Genomic DNA, 26,413 nt, shown 5'->3' on the forward strand with positions numbered 1-26,413 from the left:
TGGGCATGGCATGTCATATGTAATCCTTTATATGATAATGCAAGAACAATTTTTAACCTATTATCTGTGCAAATTAATCTATCTCACTGGAATATTGTATTTTATTTTAAAAGTTAAATCCAGGTGTTAATATGACTTTGGAAGCATTTCGGATTTTTTTTTGTGTTTCTTCTTTCATTGTTCTTTGTTGCATGTGTAAATTTCATAGAGAAAAGATCAAAAGACAGCAGAATTTAGTTGTTCGGCCCATCAGGTCTGCCCTCCCATTTGATCATGGCTAATTTAATTCCCTCTAAATGCCATTTTCCTGTCTTCACCCGTAACCTTTGATGCCCTTACTAATCAAGAGCCCATCAACTTCCACTTTAAAAATATTGAATGACTTGTCCTCCATAGCTGTCCATGGCCATGAATTCCACTCTGACTAAAGAAGTTCTCGCATTTCTGTTATAGAAAGAATCTATGTTTTCTGAGGCTGTGCCTTCTGGTCCTAGACTCTCCCACTACTGGGAACATTCTCTGCATGTCTACTCTTTTGGCCTTTTGATATTCAGTAGATGTTAATAAATAAAATTGTAAACAATATTTTTTCAAAAAAAGAAATTGTGCTTTTTTTGCAGGGAAGTGTGGAACGAACCTTGAAGGTCGACGAAGGAAATTCTGCCCAGCTTCATGATGCTGTATTGGACAAGTCTAAGTTGACCCTCACTATTGATTATTTGGGCCATAATTGGACAGGAGAATACAGCATCAAAAGCAACCAAACTGACATTGAATTAATCAAATTTAAAACACACGATGATGAAAAGAGTGAAATAGACATTGCAATCCTTGTGACGAGCAACGTTGGATACACTTTGTTGACATTGCATAGTCCATATTGGATGATAAATAAAACTGGGAGGATGCTTCAGTATAAAGCTGATGATGTCCACCGTAAGCATCCTTTGGATTACAGAAAACCTTTGCTGTTTTCTTTTGGATCAAAATGTATTTTCCAAAAGAACAAGGTAGGGTTCCTTTCTGTTCCACCTCAGGAAGGTTTAATGCTGATTTGTCCTTATTTCCATAATTATTATTTAAAATAGTGAAATAACAAGTAGATGGTACTTTTTATCAAAGGAATATTTAAGTTGGAGGAGCTTTTATGGACAAGGGTGTGAAGGCAACTGTGACAAAAGTGCACGCATGTCAGGAAGCTGGATCCCACCCCTGAATTTCTATTTCATCCAGTCACTTCAGTAGAGTCATATTGTTTTTGTTAAATGCTAATTGCTCATTTGGATCATGAGGCACAGCACTGTACTGTTGATGCTGACATTCTCCAACTATTTTTCCTCTGTCTCATTTGATGACTTGATCGTGTATAGTAAAGGAAAAGCTACTTCATGAGACCCTTGAACACTGGGAGAATATACTGAAGTGTGTAAATTTGTTCAATGTTTGTGGCACTTTATCCCAACACCAAGCTACTTGAACTTTTCAGATTAGAGAGTCCTATGAAATATGTTGAAATTGTGAGGAAGGGTACTATCCTATACAGGGGAGCTAATTAGATTAGTAAACAGGAAGTAAAATGATAAAATGCAGTTCAATTAAAAAGTCACAGCTTCCTGACTATACTGCTACCTGTGCAAGAGTAGCCCATTTTTTGCCGTTCATGGGTATAGAACTTTACAAACCTTTAATACCATCAGAGTAAGTGTTCATCTCAAAGTGGTTAACCCATTTGTCCTTTTTGCATGCCTGTAAAGAGTACCTGAATAATTTGGATATTAAGCAACACACACAAGATGCTGGTGGAATGCAGCAGAACAGGCAGCATCAACAGGAAGAAGTATAGTCGACGTTTTGGGCCGAGACCCTTCGTCGGGACTAACTGAAAGAAGAGAGAGTAAGAGATTTGAAAGGGAGAGGGGGAGATCCGAAATGATAGGAGATTTCAGTTAGTTCTGACGAAGGGTCTTGACTTCGACTGTACTTCTTACGATTGATGCTGCCTGGCCTGCTGCGCTCCACCAGCATTTTGTGTGTTTTGCTTGAATTTCCAGCATCTGTAGATTTCCTCGTGTTTGCAAATTTGGATATTAACCTTTGATGCTGAAGAAGGTATAGGAAAATTAGATTAGAAGTTTCAAAGTTAACAGTCTTGGTGTCAAATAAATGAAAGAATTGTTAAATCATTATAGGTGATCATGTATCCTACCCCCTAAATGTGTTCAGGTCAGTTCCACTTGGTCCATTGCATTGGTGGATCTGCCTTCTACAGTACTCATCTAGATCCACTTTAGTGGAGAGCATTTCTGCTTCTACTGCCCTTCTGCTGAAATCCAGACACCCACCAATCCATCAGGATTGTTCATCTCCTGCAGTCTACTTCCCAATTAAGCAGTTGGTTCCTAAATATTTCAATATGTTCAAATTTGGATTTTAAATGTCATGTAATATTGCTTTATTACAATTTGTCCTCTTAAATGCAGTATTTTAGTGCTTCAATAAAGCATTGAATTTTAGTTAATTAAAATTATAGAGTGAAATACCATATGCTTAATACCTACTTCAAGTCTGTCATTGAACAGCAATTTTGAATGAAATGATCCAAGTAATCTCATTTTTGATGTTTGGCATTTACTATTTTAAAAATAATTAAACTCCAATTAAATGTTAAATCATCAAATTCCTGGCATTTCTACTAGTCAAGTCAAGGACATGAAGAACATTTTCTTCATTTTCCATTTTCCTGATTTGGTTTTACAACTATAAACTTTACAGCTTTGTGTATCATACTGGCATTACTTGATGAAGGTTTGATTTCTCTTATCATGTTTTAGAATATGGTTTTAAATTATTAGTGTAGTATATTGATTTTAAGATTTCTAAGTTTTTAAAGAGTAAGTTTACTTGTAAAATGGGCAAATATATACAATATAATGCCCTATTTTATCCCCTTAATGGAAAGCACTTGGATTTGTGTGATACTCTAAAATGTATTATGAAGTAATTTGACTGTTAGTTCATTGCAGGGATATGTGACAGATGCTTTGAACAAAGTCAGTTAGTATAGTTGCACCATTGCTAAATGACAACAAAATTGTATCTGTTTAATAATTTAATAACAGGTTCAACTAAAGATAACTGACAGCGAATTGTCAGATTGGTTTTCTCTGAACACTGTGGGTAGTTATGGCTCTGTTAAATGCAAAGGACCAAAAAAGGATTATCAGGTAAGATATTATCATACACTTACTTAAAGCTATGACCCTTGACAGTTTTATATATATATGAAACTATGGATAAACTGCATTAATCCATTAGTTAAAAGCTCAATGCTATTTTCTCTTGGGGCTTCCATGCTTAGTTTCACTATTGCTTTTAAGCAGCTGTTACATTTCTTAATGTATGACTTTATGTATTAAGTAGTCTTCAGGATAAAGCCTAACAACCTTGAAATACACAGTAAACCAAATGATGTCTGTAAAGAGTGAAATAAAGTTCAAATTTCATAGCAGCAGTCTGTCTTTAGAATAGCTTGGTTTCTCCCTGTATAGCTACCTGATCTGCCAGATATTTTCAGCATTTTATTTTTTTATTTGCAGTGAATTTTAAGCCTTTTAGATAAATGAGAGAAAAAGCATGCAGTTTTTGAAAATTATTTGATCAGGAAGGAGTTTTTATCCCTGTGGGTTCTTAATTAGTGTTATTTTAAGTTCTATAAAAAGGAAATAAAGAATCTTTTTCATCCATTGAAGTCTTATTCCCATTTCCAATTTCCTGGAAAAGATGGCGATGAGTTGCTGAATTAAATTGCTGAAATCATCTGATGAAAGCATTACCACAGTACTATTTCGTAAGGAGTTCCAGAACTGAGGTTACTTTTCTGAGGCAAACAATGGGCTCTTGAGAAGTAAACAATAATGTTGCCTTGTGTCTGTAGAGCTCATCTTTTTGACGGTGGCATTTAGGGAGGTGTTGTCCAGTGTATTTTGGAGGTTGTATGAACTGCACCTAAAATGTGCTAGTGATCAAAGTTCTCAAAACAAGTGGAATGAATTCTGTCATATTCCTTGCAGGTGGTGGATAGGTTTTGAAGTGTCAAAGGGAGGATTGTTGCTGGAACCCATCCTTCTGACCTGCTGTCACAATTATCTGCAAACTTCACCTAACAATACTAAAATCCAGCTTTTTAACAGTTTGGAACCTCAATTGAGGAATTCTGTAGTTGATATCTGTTGCCCTAATTCTAGAGTTGTGGAAATGAGCATTTTGTAACTGATGACAAGTGGGTCTCCATGGAAACAAGAAACCATAAGGAAATAAATGTGTCAGCTACTTACAGCATGATTCAGTTTTTTTTAATCCTTTTCTAATCATGAGCAAAATCGATTCTAATCAGAAGATATTTTTCTAGGTTGGTGTGAGGATAGACACCAGCAGCTTCAACCTAACTAAAATTGTAACCTTCACACCATTTCACATGATCATCAATCGAACGAAATACAGAATAGAAGTATCTGAAGAGTGTGATGCGAAGTGGCTAAGTATTGATTCAAACCAGGTAATTTTGCCCTTGTTAATCCATCTTGTCATTATTTAGACAGAAATTACTTGGAAAAGTTGATATTCACAGGGCATGAAGAACAAAATAAAGTGCTAATAAGAGTACATAATAGAGATAAAATTGGCTAACTTAGGCAAATTGCCTTTTTTTCCAGGCTCTGATGTTTCTATTGTGTACTATGTGCTTAAATTTAATGCATTCAAAATTCTATTATATAACCATATAACAACTACAGCATGGAAACAGGCCATCTCGGCCCTTCTAGTCCGTGCCGAACGCTTACTCACACCTAGTCCCACTGACCCACAGTCAGCCCATAAACCTCCATTCCTTTCCTGTCCATATACCTATCCAATTTTACTTTAAATGACAATACCGAACCTGCCTCTACCTCTTCTACTGGAAGCTCGTTCCACACAGCTACCACTCTGAGTAAAGAAATTCCCCCTCGTGTTACCCTTAAACTTTTGCCCCCTAACTCTCAACTCATGTCCTCTTGTTTGAATCTCCCCTACTCTCAATGGAAAAAGCCTATCCACGTCAACTCTATCTATCCCCCTCATAATTTTAAATACCTCTATCAAGTCCCCCCTCAACCTTCTACGCTCCAAAGAATAAAGACCTAACTTGTTCAACCTTTCCCTGTAACTTAGGTGCTGAAACCCAGGTATCATTCTAGTAAATATTCTGTACTCTCTCTATTTTGTTGACATCTTTCCTATAATTCAGTGACCAGAACTGTACACAATACTCCAAATTTGGCCTTACCAATGCCTTGTACAATTTTAACATTACATCCCAACTCCTATACTCAATGCTCTGATTTATAAAGGCCAGCATACCAAAAGCTTTCTTCACCACCCTATCCACATGAGATTCCACCTTCAGGGAACTATGCACCATTATTCCTAGATCACTCTGTTCTACTGCATTCTTCAATGCCTTATCATTTACCATGTATGTCCTATTTTGATTATTCCTACCAGAATGTAGCACCTCACACTTATCAGCATTAATCTCCATCTGCCATCGTTCAGCCCACTCTTCTAACTGGCCTAAATCTCTCTGCAAGCTTTGAAAACCTACTTCATTATCCACAACGCCACCTATCTTAGTATCATCTGCATACTTACTAATCCAATTTACCAACCCATCATCCAGATCATTAATGTATATGACAAACAACATTGGACCCAGTACAGACCCCTGAGGCATACCACTAGTCACTGGCCTCCAACCTGACAAACATTTATCCACCACTACCCTCTGGCATCTCCCATTTAGCCACTGTTGAATCCATTTTACTACTTCAATATTAATACCTAATGATTGAACCTTCCTAACTAAACTTCTGTGCGGAACCTTGTCAAAGGCCTTCCTGAAGTCCATATAGACAACATTCACTGCTTTACCCTTGTCAACTTCCCTCGTAACCTCTTCAAAAAATTCAATAAGATTTGTCAAACATGACCTTCCACGCACAAATCCATGTTGACTGTCCCTAATCAGACCCTGTCTATCCAGATAATTATATATATCATCTCTAAGAATACTTTCCATTAATTTACCAACCACTGACGTCAAACTGACAGGCCTATAATTGCTAGGTTTACTCTTAGAACCCTTTTTAAACAATGGAACCACATGAGCAATACGCCAATCCTCCGGCACCATCCCCGTTTCTAGTGACATTTGAAATATTTCTGTAGAGCCCCTGCTATTTCTACACTAACTTCCCTCAAGGTCCTAGGGAATATCCTCTCAGGACCTGGAGACTTATCCAATTTTATATTCCTTAAAAGTGCCAGTATTTCCTCCTCTTTAATCGTATTAGTTTCCATAACTTCCCTACTTGTTTCCCTTACCTTACACAATTCAATATCCTTCTCCTTAGTGAATACCGAAGAAAAGAAATTGTTCAAAATCTCCCCCATCTCTTTCGGCTCCACACATAGCTGTCCACTCTGATTCTCTAAGGGACCAATTTTATCCCTCACTATCCTTTTGCTATTAATATAACTGTAGAAACCCTTTGGATTTATTTTCACCTTACTTGCCAAATTAACCTGATCTTCTTTTAGCTTTTCTAATTTCTTTCTTAAGATTCTTCTTACATTCTTTATATTCCTCGAGTTCCTCATTTACTCCATGCTGCCCATATTTATTGTAGATATCTCTCTTTTTCCTAACCAAGTTTCCAATATCCCTTGAAAACCATGGCTCTCTCAAAATTTTAACCTTTCCTTTCAACCTAACAGGAACATAAAGATTCTGTACCCTTAAAATTTCATCTTTAAATGATCTCCATTTCTCTATTACATCCTTCCCATAAAACAACTTGTCCCAATCCACTCCTTCTAAATCCTTTCGCATCTCCTCAAAGTTAGCCTTTCTCCAAACAAAAATTTCAACCCTGGGTCCAGTCCTATCCTTCTCCATAATTATTTTGAAACTAATGGCATTGTGATCACTGGACCAGAAGTGCTCCCCAACACATACCTCCGTCACCTGACCTATTTCATTCCCTAACAGAAGATCCAACACTGCCCCTTCTCTAGTTGGTACCTCTATGTATTGCTGCAAAAAACTATCCTGCACACATTTTACAAACCCCAAACCATCCATCCCTTTTACAGTATGGGCTTCCCAGTCTATGTGTGGAAAATTAAAATCTCCCACAATCACAACCCTGTGCTTACTACAAATATCTGCTATCTCCTTGCAAATTTGCTCCTCCAATTCTTGCTCCCCATTAGGTGGTCTATAATACACCCCCATAAGTCTTTCTACACCTTTCCCACCCAATTCCACCCAAATAGTCTCCCTAGACGAGCCCTCTAATCTATCCTGCCAGAGCACTGCTGTAATATTTTTTCAGACAAGCAATGCAACACCTCCCCCTCTTGCCCCTCCGATTCTATCACACCTGAAACAACGAAATCCATAAATATTTAGTTGCCAATCACACCCCTCCTGCAACCATGTTTTACTAATAACTACAACATCATATTTCCAGGTATCAATCCATGCTCTAAGCTCATCCACCTTTCTTACAATGCTCCTAGCATTAAAATAAATGCATTTAAGAAATTCTCCACCTCTTCTTCTCTGTTTATCTCTAACATTACAAAGAACTTTACAGTCTTTTTCTTCCTTCTCCCATACATCTGTTCCTACATTCTGGTTCCCCTCCCCCCTTGTATCTAGTTTAAATCCACTGGAGCCTCTCTAGCAAATCTACCTGCAAGAATATTTGTCCCCCTCCAGTTCAGTTGTAAACTGTCCCGCAGGAACAGGTCCCACCTTCCCTGGAAAACTGCCCAATTATCTATAAATCTGAGCCCTCCCTCCTGCACCATGTCTTCAGCCATGTGTTGATCTGCACTATCTTACTATTTCTAAACCCACCTGCACGTGACACTGGTAGCAATCCTGAGATTGCTATCTTGGAGGTCCTGTCCTTTAACTTGGCACCTAGCTCCCTAAACTCACCTCTCAGGACCTCCTCACTCTTCCTACCCATGTCATTGGTCCCTACATGGACTGCGACATCCGGCTGCTCACCCTCCCTCTTGAGAATACTGAGAACTGGATCCGAGATATCGCGGACCTTGGCCCCAGGGAGGCAACAGACCATCCGGGATTCTCAATCTCTTCCACAGAAACCACCTATCTGTCCCCCTAACAATCGAATCCCCTATCACTACTGCTCTCCTCTTTTCCCTCCTTCCCTTCTGAGCTGAGGGTCCAGTCTCGGTGCCAGAGATGCAACCACTGCAACTTGTCCCTGGTAGGTCATCAACAGTATCCAAAACGGTATACTTATTGTTGATGGGAATGGCCACAGGGGTGCTCTGCTCTTCCTGTCTGTTCCCCTTCCCTCTCCTGACAGTCACCCAACTACCTGTCTCCTGACTCCTAGGGGTGACTATCTCCCTGAAACTCCTGTCTATTTCTGCCTCTGCCTCCTGAATGATCCGGTTCATCCAGCTCCAGTTCCCTAACACGGTTTGTCAGGAGTTGCAGCTGGATGCACCTTTTGCAGGTGTAGTCATCAGGGACAGCTGTGCTCACCCTGACTTCCCACATACTGCAAACGGAGCACTCAACTGCCCTAACTGCTGCCTCCATTACCTACTCCGAAGCTAATTAGATTAATTAAAGGAGTTTACCCAGCCTTACCTCACCTGGAGTGAAGCTTGTACTCAGCCTCTGCTCGCTTTTAAAATTCCCCCGCTGATCTCAGAGGCCAACTTTCACGCGCTTGCACAGTCGTGCCCCATTCAACCTCGCCTCTGCCTATTTTCGCCGAAGCCTGATCAAGCCAAAGCCGTCCCACTCTGCCTCAGTCCACTCCGATGATGGCCGCTGTATATATATGCTGCTATATATGTGCAGTTGAAATTTGTAGTGAAGATTTTTTGTTAAATTAATTCATTATATTGGAAGAAATGTTTCTCATGTAGTTTTAATTGGACTTTCATTTTGCAAAAATGATCATTTCATTAACTAGAGCTGAGCTCACTTTTTTTTATTTGACTGCTCTTGTACAAGTTTTTTTTCTATAACAATGCTTCTATTTTCATGTTAGATTAAGAACCATGTATAGAAGCTCCTCTGTGTTTGTTCCCCTGTTTTCAGTTTGCTAAATATAGTTTATTTTGATAGATTTAATTTTTCCATGTTAATTTGGTTGCATCCATAGTCAAATTGTGTAAGAGTCTCATTAATTACATGAAATGTAGAGCCAATTGAAAAAAGATGAAGCCTAGACATTTGTATCCTATTTTTAAAACATTTGTATCCCTTGTGAAGTAGTTTGTTGTTTCAATTAGTGCATCCCCTTCTGGCCTGCCAGAGATTCTGAAAAGTTAGTCGTTCGGGTTGAAGGATGCAGTGCGCAACCACAAAAATTTTACTTCAACAAACAAGAAAATTGTCTTTTACTTCATCTGGATAATAAGGTAAAATGGTACATTAACAATACGTGTGTAAATACAGGTCTTTTAATGAATAAAGTCTGTGAATTTTTTAAATCAGAGGAGATTTTGTAGGCCCAGCACAATCCTTACTGATTTGATTTGACACAAACGATGCATTTCATTGTATTTCAATGTACATGTAACAAAAAAGCTTATCTAATATAATCTTTAATTAATCAACTCATTCTGGTTCCTTAAATTAATAATAGGTTATGCCAACAAATTTCCATTAGTTTTAACAAAAGATGTTCAAGTTATGCATGACTGTTTTGTCAATATGTGTTGTCCCTGTGTAGGTTTTCACAAATAAAATGGCATGAGGTGTTTTATGTTTAAGAAAAGCCATAACAACTCATTTATTGTCCCTCAAAACACAGAAGCGTAAAGCACAGTAAAAAAATTCAGTTAGTTACGTCATCATGTACAGACCACCCATTACATTACCCTGTACCTGCAAGTTAAAAATGTCTTTCTATATTGTTTCTTAGTTGTCTATGATTTTATTTGACTTTTAGAAAAACTTAAGAATATTCAACCATTTGCTCTTTGAGCCTGCTGCCTCTCATCAAGATAATAGATGATCTTTCTCTGCATTGTATTTCACTGTTCCCATATTTCTTTATATTGTTAACATCCAGAGATGTATCAATATTGTTCAATCTTTTCCTCTGTCTTATAACAAAAGAATCACTACTGTGAGCTGAATATGCTCATTTTATCATCCTTTATTCCATTTATAGCTGAGGGTAATGACATTTCCGAAAGCCATTGAATCTTGTAGTTCAAAAGTGAAGTACTGCAACTGCTGGGAATCTGAAGTAAAAGCAGAAAATTCTGGAACTACTCAGCAGGTCTGGCAGCATTCATTAAAAGACAAAGTTAACGTGATACCTTGCAGACGCTTCATTGGAACAGGAAAAATATAGTTTTAAGTTGAATAGCACATGGTGAGGGGATGAAGAAGACAAAGAAATGTCTCTGAAAGGTTGAGAATCCTGGTTGTCATTGTGAAGAGCTTTGTTGAAACCATCTGGCTGATTGGTTAATAAATGCAGTGGAGGAGAAAGAGAAAGCAATGGTGTTAAGTTTTGTAATTTCAAAACATTTAACTAATTCAAAGAAAGATGCTGGAGTCTGGGAATGCTGGTCTGACTTACTGTTTATTTTAAATGAGGTGCCCCTGTATCATATAGTAGTATGATGACATATGCAATTCACATATTAGTTAAACAAACAAGAATGCTTGATCAAACAATATAGACAATATCACTCATATATTACTGAAATATTAAATACGTAGCACTCCTCCCTGGTTAGCTATAAACTCAATAGAGAATACATCTCAACTATATACATAGGGACAACCCAGGAACAGCATTGCTGGTGAGTTGGTTGTGCAGTGGGTTGCATTGCGATATGCAAGGAGGAAATTCGTGAGATTCTGTTTCCATGTCAGTGTAGTGTGTTCTACTGTCAGTGCTTGCAGTGTTTTTTTTAGACTTCGGGCAGACCTTTCCATCAAGACATTTGTAGCTGGGTGATGGCATGCAGGTAATATAACCATATAACAATTACAGCACGGAAACAGGCCATCTCTGCCCTTCTAGTCTGTGCCGACACTTGCACTCACCTAGTCCCACTGGCCCGCACTCAGCCCATAACCCTCCATTCCTTTCCTGTCCATACACCTATCCAATTTTACTTTAAATGACAATATCAAACCTGCCTCTACCACTTCTACTGGAAGCTCGTTCCACACAGCTACCACTTTCTGAGTAAAGAAGTTCCCCCTCATGTTACCCCTAAACTTTTGCCCCCTAACTCTCAACTCATGTCCTCTTGTTTGAATCTCCCCTACTCTCAATGGAAAAAGCCTATCCACGTCAACTCGATCTATCCCTCTCATTATTTTAAATACCTCTATCAAGTCCCCCCTCAACCTTCTACGCTCCAAAGAATAAAGACCTAACTTGTTCACCACTGCTTGAATTTTCTCAACACACTTGTGTAATCCTTGTGTGTCAATAATGTGACCACAGGAAGTGACATACACAGAATCCTGGAGGAACTCAGCAGGCCAGGCATCATCTATGGAAAACAGTAAACAGTTGATGTTTCGGTCTGAGACCCTTCATCGGGACAGGAAAAAAGAGATGAGAGGTCAGAGTAAGATGGGGGACAGGAGGAAGAAATACAAGGTAGTAGGTGATATGTGGGAGAGGGGGAAGGGTAAAGTAAAGTGATGGGAAGTTGATTGGTGAAAGAGCTAAAGGGCTGGAGAAGGGGGAATCTGATATGAGAGGGCAGAACACCATGGAAGAAAGAGAAGTTGAGGAGAATCAGAGGGAGGTGATGGGCAGGTAAGGAGATAAAGTGATGGAGGTAAACAGAAATCAGGAATGATGAAGGAGGGGAGGGGGAAAGGCAGTTACCGGAAGTTTGAGAAATTGAGGTTAGCCAGATAGAATATAAGGTGATGAGCATGGCCTCATTGCGACAGTAGAGAGGAGGCTATAGATTGACATGTTTTGATGGGAATGGGAAGTAGAATTGAAATGGGTGTCCCCCAGGAGATCCAGCGTATTCTGGCGGACGGAGCTCAGCGAAGCGGTCTCCCAGTCTACATTGGGTCTCACCAATATATAGGAGGTCACATAGAGCCCCAAACAGGTGCTCATCGAAGCGATTTCTCAACCTACATTGGGTCTCACTCACTGATATACAGGAGGCCGCACCAGGAACACCTGCTGATTTTCTTTCCTTTGTGATTTGGCGACAGGAAGTGATGCTTGGTTTAACAAATTCATATCTGACACGTCGTGTTCTGAACAGATAATCTAATCTTTTTAACATTATAAGGTTTTGAAGATGTTCCTTGTCATCCTTACAAAAATGTCATCCAGCAAACTCTGAGTACCTAAGTAGCCTTACAACACCTGGTCCATAGCTTTCTGCAACAGTGCAGGTGCAGATGCCTCTCCAAAAATAAGCCTTTTATAGGAATAAAGCCCTTTGTGAGTGTTTATGGTGGCAAACACTTTGCAAGTAGGCCTCAGTTGCCCATTTTCCTGAAGTGTTTTCCTCCAGAAAGGTTTGCAAAGATCCTCTATCCTGGGCAGTGGATATTGGTCTAATTTCAGTACTGGGTTGATGGTGACCTTAAAATCACCACTGGTCATAACAGACCCATTCTTCATGGTGACTGAGGCCACTGGCATTGCCCATGGGCTCCACTCAATCTTGGAAAGAATTCCTTCAGCCACCATGCGATTTAGCTTACTGGCTACTTTATCACAAATGGTATAAGGAACCGAACTGCTTTGCAAAATTTGGGTGTGGCATTTTCATTTAACACTATTTTACCCTTGATATGTTTGAGTTTTCCAATGCCATCCTTGAACACTGCAGTGGTATCATCCAGTACCTTTCTTAATTTGCTTTCAGGTGGCTTAATTGCAGAGGATGGTGGCATACAAATGGTGGAAGGATCTCCAATCAAGTTGTAGTTGTCTCAGCCACTCACATCCCCACAATGCTGGCCCTCCTGTTTTACCACATACAGGCTCAATGTAGCTTGTTGTTTGGTGTATTTCACTGTGACAAATATCATTTCCCACAGGAGTTACCTTTTCTCAAGAATAAATTCTTTGTTATCTGTAGGCTTCAGTTCAGTATCTTTGAGATGTTATTCAAACTAATTTTGTAGAATAATTGAACCATCAAAACCAATGTCCAATTCCATTTTAATTAATTTACAGTTCACTTCTGGCATAAGCCGTATTATTTGTCTGTTGCAACACACACAAAATGCTGGAGGAACTCAGCAGGCCAGGCAGCACCAATGAAAAGAAGTATAGTCGACATTTTGGGCCAAGACCCTTCAGCAGGACTGGAGGGAAAAAAGATGAGTAGATTTAAAAGGTGAGGAGAGAGAGGAGCACAAAGAGATAGGTGAAACTGGGAGGGGGAGGGATGACCTTTAGTCCTGTATTCACCCTTTTCGATTTTGTCCACCTTTTGCATTGCAACTCATCTTTCTGACTACAATTTCACCCTCTCATCAGCCTCTTCTTGCTAGAAATCTCACTGCCTATTGCCTCAGTTTGTAAGCCAACTACTTAATAAAAACACAAAATGCTGGCAGAACTCAGCAGGCCAGACAGCATCTATGGGAGGAGGTAGTGACAACGTTTCGGGCCGAAACCCTTCATCAGCGTTTTGTGTTTTTATTTATTTCCAGCATCTGCAGATTCACTCGTGTTACTTCATCTTAAGCACTATTACTCAGGTTTCTGCCCTCCAGCCGTATTATTTGGGTCCAAATTAGGTGGTTGGGGTCTTTAATGATGGGCACCACCACTCCTTGAAGATAATTTGGATATTACAAAGGCCAGTACACATGATGGAGCTGTCTAATATTACAATTTTCTACAGCTTACTTAAATCCTGTGCAGTAATTCCTTCCCATTCTAAACTGTGATGCAGTCTGTCAGAATGCTGTTCATGGTATACTATGTAAGTTTTTGAGTGTTTTAGGTGACAAACCAAATCTCCTCCAACTCCTAATAGAATATAGCTGCTGTCTTGCTGCCTTTATAGTTGCATCAATATTTCAGGACAGGTTAAGTCCTCAGAGGAATTGACACACAGGAACTTGAAATTGCTCACTCTCTCCACTTCTGATCCCTCTATGAGGATTGGTTTTTGTTCCCTTGGCTTACACTTTCTGAAGTCTAAAATCAGCTGTTATTCTTACTAACGTTGAGCGCAAGGTTGTTGCTACGACACCATTCAACTAACTGGTACATCTCGCTACTGTATGCTCTCTTGTCACCATCTGAGATTTTGCCAATAATGTATCATAAGGAAATTTATAGATGACAATTAAGCTGTGTATAACCACACAGTTATGGGTATAAAGAGAATAGAGCAGTGGGCTAAGCACACATTCATGAGGTGCGCCAGTGTTGATTGTCAGCAAGGTTATTACCAATCCACATAGATTGTGGTCTTCCAGTTAGAAAGTCGAAAATCCAATTGCAGAGGGAGGTACAGAAGCCCAGGTTCTGTAGCTTTTCAATCAGGACTATAGGACTGATCATGTTAAATGGTGAGCTATAGTCAATATACAACATCCTGAGATAAGAATTTGTAGTGTCAAGTTGATCCAAAGATACACTGAGAGCCATTGAGATTGCATCTGTCATAGACCTGTTGTGGCAATAAGCAAATTGCTGTGGGTCTAGATCTTTTTGAAGCAGGAGTTAGATTCTGGCTGTGACTGATCTCTCAAAGCATTTCATCACCGTAGATGTGAGTGCTATTGGACTATAGTTGTTAAGACAGCAGGCACTGCACTTCTTGAGCATTGCCAGTTAGTTGGCATAAGTTTTCATAGCCTTACCAGATACCTCACCGGGGCTGCCTCCTTGCAAGGGTTCACCCTGAAATCACAGGGTCACTGGGTGCTGTAGGGATCCTCACAGCTATTGTTTTATTCTCTCTTTCAAAGCGAGCATAAGAGGCGTTGAGCTTGTCTTGTAGTGAAGCATCACTGCCTTTCATGCTGCTGGGTTTTGCTTTATAGGAAGTAATGGCTTGCGAACCCTGCCAGAGTTGACGTGCATCCAATGTCACCTCTAATCTCACTTGGAATTGTTTCTTAGCTCTTGAAGTAGACCTCCGTAAGTCATGCCTGGTTTTATTGTACAGATCTAGGTTGCCAGTCTTAAATGTCACAGATCTAGCCCTCTGCAAGACTACCAACCTCCTGGTTCATCCACTGCTTTTGGTTTGGAAATGTACAGTAAGATAGCTTACAAATCAGCAGACTGCTGAAAATCAGGGTCACCTTTGTCGATTGAGAACGTGTACTTTATCAAGCTGTATCCCAATCTGCAGCTTGGAGACAGTAGCATGAATAATGACTGTTGTATATTAGATCAGAAGCGGTGCAAGTGAATTCCTGTTTCACTGGAACGGGCTGTCAAGTCACTGGATGATGGAATGGAAAGAAGTTAGTGAACAAGGTTTGCATGTCCTCTGTGTGGGAAAATATCAGAAGAGAGTCCATAATCAAGACTGTGGCACCTCTTCCTACTACATCCGTGACATCTTCTGATGCCCTCCACTGCTTCAACGATTTCAATTTCCTGCTCCTAACCCTAAATATTAAGAAATGTATTGATCAGTTTTGAATGTACCTGACACCTGAGCCTCCATACCCCTTAAGGGTAGTGGGGTGAGTGAGTGGTGGGCTGCTGATACAAAGCTTGGTGAAAGGTCCAAATCTGATTGGGGGTTAGATGTACTTTTAAGTTTGGGTCAAGAGGAAAAACGGTGCTGAAATTCAGAAAGTTTTTGTGTTTTCAGATGGTACTCTTATTTATTTTTTCAAATCCTAGCAGCATCACATTTGACTCTAAAGAATATCAATTTTTTTTTTTATTCCTAGAGAATTAAAATGCTTAGTTCAATTTAACTGAAGGCCTGCATTTATTCGTATTGTGTTAATGTTTCAGACATATCTAGGCTTGGGCATCTGGTCATTATTGTTTGAAACCTGAATTGTTAATGTATTAGTACCTTTACTGCATTGTTTGGAAGGGCAAAGATATCTTGCTATGATTATAAAGGACCTTGCAGAGACCACACATAAAATATTGTGTGTGTATATTTTGTTCTCCTTGCATTACAAAGAAAGGAACGTTGTGAAGATTAATTGAACTGGTACCTGAGTTGGGGTCTGTCAAAAAAGGAAGAACCTTCTGTATTCTAAACATTCGAAGAATGAGGGGTGAGCTCATTAAAACATACAAAATTGTCAGAGGATCGACAGTTTAGGTGCAAAATGCATACCAGAGCATTTCACCTGGCTTCGCAATGTGGAACTAGAGTGCTCTTAGGCCTTAAAAGAATGGGCAGGCCACGTGGTTTCAAATGAGTAATTTCTCCACTGAGAGTGGTGAAGCTGTAGAATTCTCTGGAATGTTGTGCTGGTGCAGTTACTGACTGTTCAAAAGTTTTATGGAAATTTAAAATTCCAGGGATATTGGGATAAGATAAGAAATTGGGTAGATCAACCACAACCTTGTTGAATGGCAGGGCAAGTTCAAAGGGCAGAATAGCCTTTTTCTATTTATTTTCATTATTGCTGCAGGAGCAGCTATATACCAACCTGTTTTCCAGTTGTTTAAAGATTAGCTTTATTTGTCACATGTATATTGAAACATACTGTACAGTGAAATGCATTGTATTGCATCAGCAACCAGGGATTGTGCTGGGGGTACCCACAATTATCACCACACTATTGGTACAAACAATTCATGTCCATTAACCCTAACTGAACACCTTTGGAATGTGGATGGAAACCAGAAATCCCAGAAGAAACTCAGGTGGTCATGGGGAGAACATACAAATTCCTTATAAACAGTGGCAGGAATCGAACCCTGATTGGTGATTGCTGACACAGTAAACCAATTGTGCTAACTTCTACGCTACCATGCCACCCTAACTCCTCTAAACAAGTTTTCTAGTTGTTTACTCAACTTAATAGTTTCAAAGAGTATTTTAAAAAAACTGTTATCCTTTAATTCAAATATTAAGTTAATGTAGCTTGTTCGGTGTTTTATTAACAGCTGCACTCTCAATGAAATAAGATCAAGATTTCCATTTCAGTACTCAATGTTTGCAGAAACTTTGTTTTGAATCCTGCATTTAAAAGAATTAAAATGTTATCACAACACTAATTGCTTCTGATTGACTTATATATATTACAGTTCGTAGGTATCATAGTGGAAGTACACTTGGCAGAACATTCTACCTTGGTTACTTTTAAGGATTACCATGAAGGGGCTGCTCCATTCCTCATTATTAACCATACAGGCACAAGCACAATTGAATATCATCAGAGGTACCTTTGCATGTATAATGAAAATTTGAGTGGCAATGATAATCAATTCTTGTTGAGTATCATTGATACTTAAAAAGAATTGAATTTGAAAAAGTTGCATGGCTTTTTACTAAAAATGTCAACCATGTTAGCAGTGTTACAGAAAAAGGAAAATCTTGTAGCGTAGTTAAGATTGGAAGGTATGAAGTTATAACATCATTGAGTTGTAGCTGAAATATCATATTTGGGACCTTGACATCCAAGGATACACCTTGTATCGCAAGGTCAGGCAGGTAGGCAGAGGGGTTAGGGTGGTTCTGTTGTTTTAAAAAAAAAGAAATTAAATCCTTAGAAGTGACATAGGATCAGAAGATGTAGAATCCTTGTGGGTAGAACTATGAAACTGCAAGAGTAAAAAGACCATGATGGGACTTTGTACGGATCTCCAAACAGTAGCCAGGATGTGGACTACTAATTACAATGGGTGATAGAAAATGCATGTGGGCAATGTTATGATAGTCAGTGGGTGATTTCATATACAGGTTGGTGCTGGATCCCGAGAAAGAATTTATAGAATACCTAGGTGATGGCTTTTTAGAGCAGCTGATGGTAGAACCCATTATGAAGGGTTATTCTGGACTGGGTGTTATGTAATGAACCAGATTTGATTAGGGAGCTTAAGATAAAGAATCCCTTAGGAGGCAGTGATCAAGATATGATAGATTTCACCCTGCAATTTGAGACAGAGAACTGACGTCAGATGTATTAGTTTTGCAGTGGTGCAAAGGGAATAATAGAGATATGAGGCAGGAGTTGACCAAAGTTGTTTCGAAGGGTACACTACCAGTGAGAAATTTAGAAGTAAATTTTTTAGAAGTAAAGACACTAGCAGTATGCTGGAAGTTCAAGAGTGTCAGGGCAGAAGTGAGTGTAATTGCTATTATAAAGGAAAGGTGCTTGAGAAGCTGAAATGTCTGAAGGTAGATAAAGTCACCTGATAGATTACATCCCATGGTTCTCAAAGAGATAGCTGAAGCGATTGTGGAGGCATTGTTAATAATCTTTAAAAATCACTAGATTCTGGCATGGTTCTGGAGGACTGCAAATTTGCAAATGGCATTCCAGTGTACTTGGAGACACATTGTGAAATAGGCTAAAGTGAGCATGGTTTCCTTAAAGAAACATCTTGTTGAAAATATGTAAGTAAGTAACACATAAATGCACCCAATGGTCTGGCCTCCACAGCCCCCTAAGTAGATAGACAAAGAAGAATTAGTGAATGTTGTGAACTTAAGTTTTCAGAAGAGTTTTGACAATGTGCTGCACATAAGGCTGATTAACAAGATAAGAGTCCATGGTATTACAGGAAAGATGCAGTACTAGGATAGGTAGAGGGTTGACTGATGTAGGAGTCAAATAGTAGGAATAAAGGGAGCCTTTTCTAGTTGGCTGCCGGTGACTGGTGGTGTTCCACAGGGGTCAGTGTTGTGATCGCTTTGTTTTACATTATATGTCATTGATTTGGAGAATGGAATTGATGGCTTTGTGTCCGTTAGCGGATGATACGAAAATGGGTGAGGGGGCAGATAGGCAGGGAGGCTGCAGAAGGACTAGGATTAGGAGAATGGGCAAGGAAGTGGCAGGTGGACTACAGTGTCAGGAAGTGTATTGTTCAACACTTTGATAGAAGGAACAAAAGTGTAAACTATTTTCTAAACAGGCAGAAAATTCAAAATTCTGAGGAGCAAAGGGACTTGGGAGTCCTCGTGCAGGATTCCCTAAAAGTTAATTTCCAGGTTGAGTCAATAGTGAGGATGGCAAATAGAATGTTGGCAATTGTTTTAAGAGAATGAGAATATAAAAGCAAAGATATAAAGCTGAGGCTTTAAAAGGCACTGATGAGGCTTCACTTAGAATACTGCAAGCAGTTTTGGGTACCTTATCCAAGAAAGGATGTGATGAATTTGGAGAGAGTTCAGAGGAGGTTGACAAATTATTCTGGGAATGGAAAAAGTCATCTATGAGAAACATTTGATGGCTCTGGGCCTGTACTTGCTGGAATTTCGAAGAACGTAGAGGGAGTCTCATTGAAACCTATTGAATGTTGAAAGGCTGAGATAGAGTGGATATGGAGTGGATGTTCCCTAGAGTGGGGTAGTCTGGGATTAGAGGGATGTCCTTTTGGAACGGAAATAGGGAGGAATTTCTTTAGCCAAAGTGGTGAATCTGTGAAATTCATTGCCACAGGTGGCTGTGGAGGCCAGGTTATTGGGTGTATTTGTTTGATTGGTTCTTGATTAGTCAGGACATGCAAGGTTGCCGGCAATGCTGGTGGAGGCGGATACGATAGGGTCTTTTAAGAGACTTTTGGATAGGTACATGGAGCTTAGAAAAATAGAGGGCTATAGGTAAGCCTAGTAATTTCTAAGGTAGGGACATTTTCGGCACAACTTTGTGGGCTGAAGGGCCTGTATTGTGCTGTAGGTTTTCTATGTTTCTATGTTATGTGGAGAAGGCAGGAGAATGGGGTTGAGAGGGAAAATGGATCAGCCATGATGAAACAGCAAAGCAGACTCTATGGGGCAAATGACCTAATTCTGTTTGTACCTCTTATGGCCTTATTTTAATTTTTTTAAATCATTAGTTGTATTGTCTCATAGTTAAAAAGTGTTTACATGGTGCTAAGGCCCCTCTATGATAACAAAGACAATATGAAGTTGTGCCTCAAACCTACTTCATTAAATTGCAAATTCATAATTTGTTACCAGCAATTCAACTCGAAAGAAGTATCACTTGGAGCCAGGTGAAGCATCTTACTATACCTGGGAAGAGCCAACAGAACCAAAGCTATTGAAGTGGCTTTGCCAATGTGAGGATATAGGTGGAGAACTAAGCATGGTAAAGGTAAGATGGTTTAATGTTTTTATATAAAATTTTCAGCTGTTTCCCCATTTTAGTTCCATTTAATATCAGAAAGTGTATACAATATACAACCTGAATTTCTTACTCTTTGCAGACATCCATGAAAATAGAAGAGAATCCCAAAGAATGAAAGACAGAAAATATTGGAAGCCCCCAAAACTACCTCTTGCCCCCTCCCATGCACATGCAGCAGCAAAACACGAACCCTCCCCTTCCCCCCACTTATTTCAGTAGGAAGCATCAGGTGTCGCCACCCACCAAGCAAGCAATAGTAAAGCCCCAAAAGAGAGACCATGATGTGCAGTCCAACAAAAACTGTTTTTCACTTGACAGTTTGACATGCCACAGGCTCTCTCTCTCTCAATATCAGAGAGATGTTGCCCCTTTCAGAGCGAGGGGGGAGACCAACAAATTATACAAATAGCTTGCTGTTACAATGTTACAGTCTGCCACATTGCTTTTATTCTGAGTTTCTCTGACTCGAGAATCAGCAACGAAATCTCGCCCATCATCGAGAAGGAGAGAGTGAATGCCTGAGTGCAAAAGCCTCCAAGAGCCACATCCATTATCACTATGTTCCGTTCTCCCACGACACCTCAGTCAACGACATTGGTACAGAATCGGTTCATTCACACTCCCAAAAAACAGCAACTCAAGGGCGCACGTCTTCCAGGCCACTGCAGGGGATATCGAGAAACAGCCAGTCAGTGAGCTGTGGGAGTGAGAACAAGAAACACAGTTTGAGTGCAGCTGTAGATTACAGATCCTGACCAAACCCCAGCCACCTTGAAAGGGGAAATGAAAGACATTAAAGAGGAGAATTTCTGTGATCGTAATGAGCTCAAAGAAATTGTCCTCTTGGCGACATCTTACCTCTGCCCGTGTCTGATCCAACAAGGGACAAAGTCCTTTCTTTCCCTTGACTAGAGAGCATTAGTGTTTTAACTATTGCACAGTGATTACGTGGAATACATTAGTAGCTGCCACCTGAAATTATTCAGGCTAAGAAGTTCAGGTGTCAATGTTTACACCTTGCTCCTACATGCCTTTGTTACTTAGTTTATTTTACTGTTTAATTTTAAAATTAACAATGTTTTCAATGTGTGTTTGCCTTCCCTTCATTTACTGTCTCTGCACTTTAAACCCTTGCAATACTGCCATTATTATAATTATAATTATAACCTATGTATTTTCATATTTGCAAAGGAAATAAAATAGAAATTTCTTTTTACTTTCAGGATGATCTTCCAAGGAATCATGGGGCTTTTTATGTAGAATCCTTCTTTGAGGGACTGCAGAGAATCATTCTATTCACAGACGATGAGAGAACATTCAGATTGGCTCACGAAAGTGAGAAAGCAGAAATAGCAGAACAGGAAATTATCCTGTCTTTACAGAACTTGGGAATTTCTTTGGTTAATAATTCAACAAAGCAAGAAGTGATCTACATTGGTATAACAAGGTAAATTTAGAGATACAGTTTATGAACAAGCCCTTGCACCTAATTACTGTTAGGTGACCAATTAACCTACTAGCCTATAAGTCTTTGGAATGTGGGAGGAAACTGGAGCACCTAGAAGAAACCCACTTGGTCACAGGGAGAGTGTACAAACTCCTTACAAACAGCAGAGGGAATTGAAGCAGAGTTGCTAGCACAGTAATAGCATTGCATTAGCTGCTATGCTACCGTGCTGCCTCTACAAACTCAACAAATTGTCAAAAACAAATTGTTACAATTAGATTTCTCATAGATTTTAATAGTATTTACATTGCATCTCTTGTCACTTCTAAACAGGTTGAAAATAATACTGAGTTCTCAGTTTGTATTAAATACAGCAGCTTTTTAAAAAGAGGGGAAATATGATGAACTGTAGATTTGAAACCACTTAGTGGCATTAAATTACAAGAGTTTGCATACTTATTACTGTTTCTATCACAGTTCTGATGTTATTTGGGAAAGTAAACCCAAAGAAAAATCACGCTGGAAACAAATGAGTAGGAAGCAAACAGCTCAGCTGGAAAAGGTTTATAAAGACTATATGGAGGCATCACCTCATGAGAGCTACGTTGCTGATCTTCCCTGTGATGTTAAGGTATATTGTTAATCTTATTTATCGTAACAAAATATGAAGCATTTATTGATTTCAGGCCAATTGTTCCAGTTTCAAAAATGCCTTTTCTCTTGATTCGCTTAAGCTTAAATTTAATGTTATTGCCAGTCAAACTTGTGAAAACAGCATATCCCATATGTGTAAAAATAATTAGAGAAACATTAAGCCTGGTGATATCCCATATGTGTAAAAATAATTAGAGAAACATTAAGCCTGGTGAAAAATGGGGAATGGAAAATTAGAATGATTTTATTATTTACCTGAGAAATTTTGCAGTTGCTGGAAATCCAAAGCAACAGGCACAAAGTGTTGAGGAACTCAGCAGACAAGTAGCATCTGTGGAAATGAATAACATTCAAAGTTTCAGGCCGAAACCCTTCTTCAGGACTACAAAGGAAGAGGGAAGACAACAAAATATAAAGATGTGGGGTGGGAAAGGAGGAGATAGCTATTAGATAAAGCTAGGTGGGTAGGAAAGGTAAAGGGATCAAGGGATCGAAAGGATGGAATCTGATAGGAGAGGAGAGTGGATCATAAGAGGAGGGGACCCAGGGGAGGTAGGATAAAGGGCCATTGTGTGGAAGAGAAGAAGAAGGGAGGGGAATGATTTTTTTTTAACTGGAATGAGAAAACGATGTTCATGCCATCAGGTTGGAGGCTACCCAGATGGAAAATAAGATGTTGCTCCTCCTTGATGGTGGCCTCATTGTAGAACAAGAGAAGGCCATGGACCGTCATGTCAGAAAGGGAATGAGAATCAGAATTTAGATCTTTGGCCCCCAGAAACTTCTCCTTTTAGTGGCTGCTCAAGTGGTGAACAAAGTGGTCACCAAACTTAAGATGCATCTCACCAATGTAGAGTGCGCTGCATCGGGAGCACCAGACACAATAGATGACCCCAGTAGATTTGCAGTTGAAGTGTTGCCTCACCTGGAGGGACTGTTGGGGCCCTGAATGGAGGTGAGGGAGGAAGTGAATGGGTAGGTATAGTACTTCGGCCACTTGCAGGGATAAGTGCTGGGAGAGATTAGTGGGGAGGGATGAGTGAACAAGGGAATTATGGAGGGAGTGATTCCTGAGGTGGAGGTAAAGATATATTTGGTGATAGGAATTAATTATTCAATGTTCCCAGAAAGAGAGATGTTGCCACTTCATCCTTACTAGTGGTTTGGACATCTCTAGTTTACGCATTATCTACGCCAAATTGTTGAGATCCTTATATGTAATGTAATTCATTTGAATACACAGTTATTCTTTATCAATATGCTGCATAGTTGCTCTATGCCAAATAATAAAAATATTTTGGAATATCCTTGTTTATATTTTATGAAAGTAGAGGATTTCCTGAAGGTAGAGAGCTATACAGTATAGAGACTTATTAAATGTATTTCCTAAATATATTTGTTACTGCTAAGTTCAGTATTTGTTGCCCAAATCAGCTACCATTGAACTGAGATTTTTGATGTGTGATGTTACTCTAAGTGAAAATAGCAGATTTCCTTTTTTTGGTTTACTTACCATTAATAGCTAAAATAAATTGCAAATGGCAGTGCAAATTTTTGAGGGAAAAGAAAATTCATTATATCTTTTTTGTCACAAAAAGGCTCTTCTAACTCCCACTGGTGCAGACATGAAACTTGTACAACCTTCTGAAGTGCAAATAAGAAGAAATTATCAACCAGCTATAAAAATAGAATATACAATTTCAGCTCATCAAAGATCTCTCAGAATGCAGGTTTTCAAGATTCAGGTATGTTTCATCAAGCGTATATAATAGTTGTTACTAGAAATAATAAACTAATTGTTTGTAAAAGCCACAGAATCAGCAATAATGATCAATATTTTCAGAAAAGTTTTAAATTAAATAATATAAATGCACATGCAGATGATGCAGAAAATATTTAGAAATCAGTGTTTGAGAGATAGAGATATTTATAGTTGAAATTATCATTGAATATACATTTCCTTAATTACCATTGTATCAGAAATGGTTGTGTGTTTTTGATGCATTGTATAGTCTATATACTCGATTTTGAGATAGAATGGGACGAACATAAGCACTAATTCTAGATAAATACTGGGGTGTGGAGCATTAGCATGGACCAAGTAACAAAATGCTGTAATTATCTCCCAGTGACCATCCATTTCAATTCTACTTCCTACTCTCATTCTGATATGTCAGTCCATGGCCTCTTCTACTGCTGGGATGTGGCCACACTCAAATTGGCGGAATAACACTTGTATGGGTAGCCTCCAACCTGATGGCATGAACATCGATTTCTCAAACTCCTATTCCTGTTTTCCCCTCTCACTTTATCTCCTCATCTCTGTCTGATGCTCCTCCCCCTTCCTTTTCTTCCATGGTCTTCTGTCCTCTCATATCAGATTCCCCCTTCTCCAGCTCTTTATCTCTTTAACCAATCAACTTCCCAAGCTCTTTACTTATCCCCTCTCCCTCTTCTGGTTTCACCTATCACCTACCACCTTGCACTTTTTCCTCCCCTCCCTCCACCTTCTTATTCTAGCTTCTCTTCTTTTCCGATCCTGATGAAGGATCTCGGCCCAAAATATCAACATCTTTTCCATAGGTGCTGTGTTGCCTGCTGAGTTCCTCCAGCATTTTGTGTATGTTGCTTTGGATTTCCAGCATCTGCAGATTTTCTCATGTAAAGATAGAAATGCGTTGCACAAGGGCAAAGTAGGAGTAAAAGGAATGTGTAAGCAGTGGTAAGACAGGAACAGTCAAATGTTTGGAAAGCGAATGAAATGCTAATGCCTTGGATCTGTGGAGCTCCCATTATAAAAGTTTGGAAAGGGAAATTTCCTCATTTCTGTTGCTATATAAAATCAGAAGACAGAAGCAGAATTAGACCATTCAGCACTTCTTGGATTATCCTGGGTCCCACTCAACACTATACATGTGCCTTCTCATCATAACCTTTGATGCCCTGACCAATCAGGAAACTATTAATTTTAACTTTAAGTATACCCGCAGTTTTGGCCTCCACTGCAGTCTGTGGCAGAGCATTCCACAGAGTCACTACTCTTTGGCTTAAAAAAAGTTCCTCCTTATCTCTGTTCGAAAGGGTCACCGCTCAATTTTGAGGCTGTACCCTTGAGTTCTGGATTACCCCCCCCCCCCACCCCCATAGGAAACATCCTCCCCACATCCACACTATCTTGTCCTTTCAACATTCGGTAGGTTTCAAAGAGACACCCCTGCTTTCTTCCAAATTCCAGTAAGTACAGGCCCAAAGCTGCCAAATGCTCCTCATATGTTAACCCCTTTGTTCCTGGAATCATCCTTGTGAGCTTCCTCTGAACTCTCTAATGACAACACATCCTTTGGATATGGGGCCCAAAACTGCTGGCAATACTCCAAATGTGATCTGACTAGTGTCTTATAAACCCTCAGCATTACCTCCTCGTTTTTATATTCTGTTACCCCTGAAATGAATGCCAACGTTGCATTTGCTGCCTTTACCACAGACTCAACCTGTAAATTAACCTTCTGGGAGTCTTACATGAGGGCTCCCAAGTTCCTCTGCACCTCTGATGTTTGAATTTTCTCCCCATCTAGATAATGGTCTGCACTTCTGTTCCTGTTATCAAAATGTGTTATACATTTCTCAACACTGTGATCCATCTGCAACTTTTTTACCCATTCTTCCAATTTGTCTAAGTCCTTCTACAATTGCATTGCTTCCTCAGCAGTACCTACCCTTCCACCTATCTTCATATCATCTGCAAACTTCGCTGCAAAACCATCCATTCCTTTATCTAAATCATTGACAAACAGTGTGAGAAGTAGAGGTCCCAAAGCTGACCCTTGAGGACCACCACTAGTTACTGACAGCCAACCAGAAAAGGCCCCTGCTTCTTAACACCTACTGAGAACTCCATACTTAAAAATTGCTATCAAATTATTCTAACAAATATCACATATGTA

General features: G+C 39.4%; 1 protein-coding gene across 4 annotated transcripts in view; it reads left to right on the top strand.

Annotated features, from left to right (window-relative positions):
• Positions 1 to 26,413, top strand: part of vps13a (vacuolar protein sorting 13 homolog A) — a 345,233-nt gene that overhangs the window by 238,198 nt on the left and 80,622 nt on the right. For all 4 annotated transcript variants that reach the window (XR_012101939.1, XM_073070330.1, XM_073070344.1 and 1 more), the window contains exons 48-56: positions 621 to 1,010; positions 3,120 to 3,224; positions 4,409 to 4,555; positions 9,394 to 9,522; positions 17,319 to 17,452; positions 20,200 to 20,335; positions 21,592 to 21,815; positions 22,293 to 22,446; positions 24,068 to 24,214. Coding sequence is in view for 3 of the 4 variants with exons in the window: in XM_073070330.1 (XP_072926431.1) it covers positions 621 to 1,010; positions 3,120 to 3,224; positions 4,409 to 4,555; positions 9,394 to 9,522; positions 17,319 to 17,452; positions 20,200 to 20,335; positions 21,592 to 21,815; positions 22,293 to 22,446; positions 24,068 to 24,214 (1,566 nt within the window). In the remaining variant the exon portion in view is untranslated. The remainder of the gene's footprint in view (positions 1 to 620; positions 1,011 to 3,119; positions 3,225 to 4,408; positions 4,556 to 9,393; positions 9,523 to 17,318; positions 17,453 to 20,199; positions 20,336 to 21,591; positions 21,816 to 22,292; positions 22,447 to 24,067; positions 24,215 to 26,413) is intronic.

The sequence above is a fragment of the Hemitrygon akajei genome, chromosome 2 (assembly GCF_048418815.1).
Source record: "Hemitrygon akajei chromosome 2, sHemAka1.3, whole genome shotgun sequence".
In the NCBI taxonomy this organism is placed as follows: domain Eukaryota; kingdom Metazoa; phylum Chordata; class Chondrichthyes; order Myliobatiformes; family Dasyatidae; genus Hemitrygon; species Hemitrygon akajei.